Source organism: Uranotaenia lowii, chromosome 3 (assembly GCF_029784155.1).
Source record: "Uranotaenia lowii strain MFRU-FL chromosome 3, ASM2978415v1, whole genome shotgun sequence".
NCBI lineage: Eukaryota > Metazoa > Arthropoda > Insecta > Diptera > Culicidae > Uranotaenia > Uranotaenia lowii.
The window spans coordinates 286,681,959-286,688,744 of NC_073693.1; the positions used below are offsets into that span (position 1 = coordinate 286,681,959).

A 6,786-nucleotide genomic window follows, 5' to 3' on the forward strand; every position below is an offset into this window, starting at 1 on the left:
CACTCTATCTATGTTTACGAGAGCCGGAATAATTCGATAGTATTCTTAGACCAACCAGAAGGCCAAATCAAAACAAACAATCAGCATAAGTAGCATTGAAAATCTGCGCTTCCAAAGCCAATTACATCTTTTTCCACCGGAAGGCCGAGTCAAAACAAACAATCACCATCAGCTGCCTTAAAAATCTGTACTTCCTTAGCCAATTTCGTTTTTTTCACCGGAAGATCAAATCGAAGCAAACCATCAGCAGGAGGAGCCTTAAAAATCTACGCTTCCTAAGCCAATTACGTCCTTTTTCCACCGGAAGGCCATCAAAATAAAAATTCAGTAACAGCGGCCTTAAAATCTGCGCTTCCAAAGCCAATTCCTTCTTTTTCCACCGGAAGGCCGAATAAAAAAAAAACAATCAGCATCAGCTGCCTTAAAAATCTGCACCTCCTTAGCCAATTCCGTTTTTTCACCGGAAGGTCAAATCGAAGCAAACAATCAGCAGAAACAGCCTTTAAAATCTGCGCTTCTTATGCCAATTCCGTCTTCTTCCACCGGAAGGCCAAATCAACATAAACAATCAGCAGCCTTAAAAGCCTTAAAAAACTGCACTTCCTAAGCCAGTTCCGCTTTTATTCACCGGAAGGACAAATCAAACTAAACCATCAGCAGAAGCAGCCTTAAAAATCCGCGCTTCCTAAGCCAATTACGTCCTTTTCCACCGGAAGGCCAAATCTTAACAATCATTCAGTAGAAGCTGCTGAAAATCTGCGCTTCCAAAGCCATTCCGTCTTTTTCCACTCTAAACCCAAACTAAAACAAACAATCAGCAACAATAGTCTTAACAATCGGCGCTTCCAAAACCATTCCGTCTTTTTCCACTAGAAAGCAAAATCACAACAAACAATCAGCAGCAGCAGCAGCCTTAAAAATCTACACTTCCTAAGCCAATTCGCTTTTTTCCAACGGAAGGCCAAATCAAAGCTAAAAAAACAGAAGAAGCAGCATCTACACTTTCCGTCTTTTCCACTGGAAGGTCAAATCATAATAAACATTCAGCAGAAGCTGCCTGAAAATCTGCGCTTCCAAATCCATACCGTCTTTTTCCACCGGAAAGCCAAACTAAAACAAACAATTAACAGCAATAGTCTTAAAAATTGGCGCTTCCAAAGCCTTTCCGTTTTTTACACCAGAAAGCAAAATCATAACAAACAATCAGCAGCAGCAGCCTTAAAAATCTGCACTTTCTAAACCAATTCCGCCTTTTCCCACCGGATAGCCGAATCAAGCAAACAATCAGCTGCAACAGTCTTAAAAATCTGCGCTTCTAAAGCCATTTCGTCTTTATCCACCGGAAGGCCAAATCATAACAAATACATACAATCAGCAGGAGCCTTGAAAAAATGCGCTTCTCAAGGCAATACCATCTTTACCCCCTGGATGACCAAATAAAAACAAACAATGAACAGCAGCCTCAAAATTTGCGCTTTCTATGTCAATCCGTTTTTTCCAGAAGGGCGAATCAGAAACGATTTTTTTCGTAGCAGCAGCCTTTGAAATGCTCTCTGTGGCAATCCGCCGTCTTTCTACCGGAGATATTTTTTTTCCGTTGCAGCTGCCTTAAAAATCTGCGCTTCCTATGCCAATCCACCTTTCTACTGGAGATCGAATCAGGAACAATTTTTTCGTAGCAGCAGCCTTGTAAATCTGCGCTCTCTGTCCTTATTCTAGCAACCAGGCCATTGTCGTGATTTTACGATTCTTATGAATCTCAATTCTGAAATTCACTCAGACACGTCTGTTACTCACAAGAATAGATCAATGGCTGACTTTGTTTTGTTTGTTTTGCCTAGTGTTTCCAAAATAACAAACGTTGAAAGAGTAATTTAGTTTATTTTATTTATCTTCAGTGCTGCCGAATACAACTGTTATTTTATTTATTTTTTATCAAATTTGATTCATTTTCTCCATACCATTCATCTCCTCTCTACACAATAACTTCATTATTTATTTGAATAGGTAAAATTATGTAATAATTTCTCATAAGAATCTTTCATATGAAATTAAATATTTAATTGATTTGTAGATTGTTTAAAAAAAATTTGCCCGTGCCCGTTCAGTTGTAAAACGGTAACAGTAGGTTCAAAGTAGGAACTTCGATTATTCAGCTTTAAACAAATTTTCTAATATAACGCAAAATTTCGTCCATTTATGTGAATAAAACTCGGATTTAAAAAAAAAAAAACAACCACTCAAAAAGTCCAACTTGCATGATGAGTTCTCAAGCTATACATACATAAATGGAGGCCTTTGGTCGAAAAACATTTCACTTTGTTCACGAGTACGTTGAAGTTAGAAGCTATATGTAGCACTTATGGTTACATTTTTTTTAATATTAAGAATCCAACGACGCCAAAATGTGTTAAACGACGTCAACTTTCAAATTTACTTTTCTAAATTTTTACACTATTTTTTCACAGTTTTTTGTTCATGATTTTAAAATGTGCAACATACAGCTTCTAACTTCACCATACTCGTGTACTAAGTGAAGTTTTTTTTAGAGGATTCGATAACTGATCTAAAACCTTTTTGGGGAAGCATGTTGATTCCTTTTTTTCTATGTCTTAGACTTCGAATAACGTAAATATGAATTGTTGTATGTTTGGCTAAGGATTGCTCGATCTTCAGAAAGAGATCGATCTTCAAGATCGATTCAGAGAAACGGTCGTAGGATTGACCCACCTAAAAAATGGGATCTTGAGGAACTATCTCTCTAAGATCGATCTTACCATTTTGAAAAATACACCTTCTTTTTGTAACAAAAAAACACGAAGTTTCAAAGGTATATTAACCGTCTACCTACGGATGATAAAAAAGCTTCCAAACTCAAATGATGGTACTAAATTCATCAAAACCTGCTGACGGAAATACCGCAAAAGCCAATCTTGTTTTTAGGATTGATATCGATCATATACCAAACAGATGGCACTGTTTGACATAAAGTTGACTCTCAAAATCTGGACTCAATACTTTCAGCTGACCAAACTGAGAAAAAAAACGAAAAATCTAATCGAAAATAAACCGATTTTATTAATCATTTACTGTCTCAAAAATTGATCCAAAAATCTAAAATATGAGCTAAAAAGATCTATCTTCCGAGGATCGATCCAAAATTGAACAATCCTAGTTTGGGTTATGATTCTAGGTTTTCAAAACTTTTAAATGTTTTAAAAATGTGTTAGGAAACAAGAGAGATTTAACGGCTTTAGTCAGGAGTGTAAAATTTACAATCCTAAAACTCTAAAGGATAAAGAAAATCTGGGACGGAGACAGATTAATAGAAAAAGAGTTTTGAAAAAATCAAGACTTTTTGTTCCATTAGGAGATGAAGCACTCAACGTCCTTCTATATAAGATCAATCGTAGAGCTTTTTTTTTACCATAAGTACCGCCAATCAACAAATGCCTAATGTAATTTTTTTATTTCTCTTCTCTCCCTCTTCCAGATATTCATCAACGTACTTTTAAGCTACCAGTTTAACGATACTCTCCATCGAGCAATATATCTATATATTTTATAGTTACGTCTAAGTTAATTAAGCGCACCGCAATCGTACTTACGCAAAACTGCAATCACCCTTCCGCAACTGTAGACATACGTACAGGCTGTCAACTTAACCAAAGCTAAAACGAGAGGAGATCGAGAGGAATAAACACGAGTAGAATTAAGAGCCCAATCCATCAACAACAGCAACCAACACCAACATGTTACCAAGCAACCAGCACCAGCATCCCAGCTCCCAGCAGCAGCCCTCGTCGGCCGGATCTCAGCAACAGGACCAGCAACAACATCTGCTCAACACGGTAGGCATGAGTGCCGCCTACACACCGACCAGCTACAGCTACCCTTTGGTGTCCGGGCATCATCTCAACGAAAACAACAACCTGGTAATGCACCCATCCTACGGCAAACCGGCAGCCCACGTGGCCCACCAACTCCCGCCGGCATCGCTCATCACCCTGCAGCCGGTCCCGCTGGATGCGCACGGTCACGGCGGCCACGGTGGCGGACATCATGGGCTGGTCGGGCAACCGCCCACGCACACCGTCACCTCCCTGAGCCATCCGCCGCCGCCGCCCTCCTCGATGTCCCAGCCGCCACCCGGAGTCGTTTCCAATCTGGCAATACAGGTCCACGCGCAGCAGCAACACGGCGTCTCCATGCAGGATCACGCCTCCAGCATGATGAGCCACTCGTCTTCTCTGAACGATTCCAACGGCAGTGGTATGTATTGTTGTTGTTGTTATTGGATTGGATTGAAATCCACGAGATCCAGGAGAGGTCCAGGAGGAGTCCTCCGTACGTAAGTGCAAGCGAACCAGGTTCCCCCAGTTTCGTTACAGCTAACTACTAATCCCCGATGACGACACCGCCCCTGAACAGTAACAGCAGCAGCATCGACACTAATCGTGCTTATCGAAACGATCCGATTCGGGTTTATGGTTGTCGAACGAGGTACGTTCGGATTAGAACTGTCGCAAGAGGATTAGAGCGCTTCTTTGGGTCTCAGTCCATGTGCAGAGATTGATCCCGCTCGAGTCCTCTGTATATAGCGTAACCCTAAATTGTATATAGCGTACTAAAACGGCTCAGCGGCATCCCTGTTTCGGACGAAGATCATTAGAGGGCTGCTCTTCCATAGATTACCTCTTGCAGGATTATGTTTTCAGCTGCCGTCCTTTTGCGACGTTCTCAGTTCTATATCAAGTAATGCTCGATCTCGACCTTAATCCCGATCAGGTAGTTTCGATTTGCAACCCTACCTGCCCCCGATTACGGATTAGGTGCCCGCTTGGAAGGTCCCAATCGCAAACTGACCGCACTAACTACCTACTATGTAGCAGCATGAGCATGAGCCTTAACTCGTTGTACAGATAATTCCGATGGCCAGAGGAATGATCAATGTCGAGGGCCACTTCTTCTGTAACCATCCGTGACTAATCCGATCCGAGTCGGATCCAGCAACCAGCAACCAGAGAAAGAGAGAAAGGGGATTCCGAATCGTTATCTCCTGAAGTCGTGCACTTCCCCGTGGACACGAACTAAGAAGACTTCGACGGATTGAAACGGTACCAAATAACAACTAACTAAACACATCCAGGCCGAACCGTTTTGTGTGCTGTTCTCCGAATGGCAAAGGGTCAATCGCTTCATTTCCCTACCGAAAGAGGCCCCGAGTCTCATCCGTCCCGCGAACCGATTAAAATGAACCGTTGCTTTCGCATTACCGCGCCGCCGTGCACGGGATCCATACGCGTGCAGCCTCCTCCACCTTCATGGACGTCGCGCCACGTCGCCGCGAAATCCCGCAACTTTAAATTAGGCGCATAATAGTGTGCGCGCCGCCGCTTTGTTTTCTTTGAGTTGTTTCGTTCATTTCAAACATGATCGACCCGAGCCAATCAAATTCAGTCGGCGCGGAGCCCCGCGGGACGAATGGGTAGAATTCATGGAAACAGCCAGACTTCAGTTCATGATTTCTCTTGTGATGACTCGAAAATGCCGCTGCGCCGCATCGTCGGTTGTTCTGTTCCGCGAAATATGACGGGGGCGATCTAGCGGGTCAGGTATCATCATCATTGCGGGTGCGCGATCGAGTTTAGTAGGAACAATCCCGAAAAGTAGGTCCCACCGGATCGAATGAACCGCGCCGTGCCGTGTGTGTGCCCTCCGGGCTAGACTTTGGGGGTTTTAAATTGACCCATCAATCGCAAGCGCCCGGCTGCCTAGCTTTTAAAAGCTTAACTCAAAGCGATTTTGGCTGATCCTTGCGTGTGAGGTCAAGTCCGAATTCTTTCGCTATCAATATGGGCGATTAGGAAATCAGTGTTGGTCTAAGGAGATTGGTTTTTGAACTAAGCTTCAAATTTTTGGGCATTTGAGTTTAAATTTTAAAACTCTGAACCTGAATAGCCTTCTTTTTAAATTTTATTCCGAATCTGATTTCTTAATCTAAATTCTGAATTTGAATTCTGAATTCTGAATCTAAATTTTTGATTCTGAATCTGAATTCTGAATCTGAATTCTGAATCTGAATTCTGAATCTGAAATCTGAATCTGAATTCTGAATCTGAATTCTGAATCTGAATTCTGAATCTGAATTCTGAATCTGAATTGTGAATCTGAATTCTGAATCTGAATTCTGAATCTGAATTCTGAATCTGAATTCTGAATCTGAATTCTGAATCTGAATTCTGAATCTGAATTCTGAATCTGAATTCTGAATCTGAATTCTGAATCTGAATTCTGAATCTGAATTCTGAATCTGAGTTCTGAATCTGAATTCTGAATCTGAATTCTGAATCTGAATTCTGAATCTGAATTCTGAATCTGAATTCTGAATCTGAATTCTGAATCTGAATTCTGAATCTGAATTCTGAATCTGAATTCTGAATCTGAATTCTGAATCTGAATTCTGAATCTGAATTCTGAATCTGAATTCTGAATCTGAATTCTGAATCTGAATTCTGAATTCTGAATCTGAATTCTGAATTCTGAATCTGAAATCTGAATCTGAATTCTGAATCTGAATTCTGAATCTGAATTCTGAATCTGAATTCTGAATCTAAATTCTGAATCTGAATTCTGAATCTGAATTCTGAATCTGAATTCTGAATCTGAATTCTGAATCTGAATTCTGAATCTGAATTCTGAATCTGAATTCTGAATCTGAATTCTGAATCTGAATTCTGAATCTGAATTCTGAATCTGAATTCTGAATCTGAATTCTGAATCTGA

General features: G+C 41.0%; 1 protein-coding gene across 1 annotated transcript in view; it reads left to right on the forward strand.

Moving 5' to 3' along the window:
- The window catches only part of LOC129757519 (uncharacterized), a 56,465-nt gene extending 51,884 nt beyond the window's left edge, over positions 1–4,581 (forward strand). Inside the window, exon 3 of the mRNA XM_055754786.1 lies at positions 3,494–4,581. Coding sequence (XP_055610761.1) covers positions 3,753–4,355 — 603 coding nt within the window. The 5' untranslated portion in view covers positions 3,494–3,752 and the 3' untranslated portion in view covers positions 4,356–4,581. The remainder of the gene's footprint in view (positions 1–3,493) is intronic.
- The last annotated feature ends 2,205 nt before the right edge of the window (positions 4,582–6,786 follow it).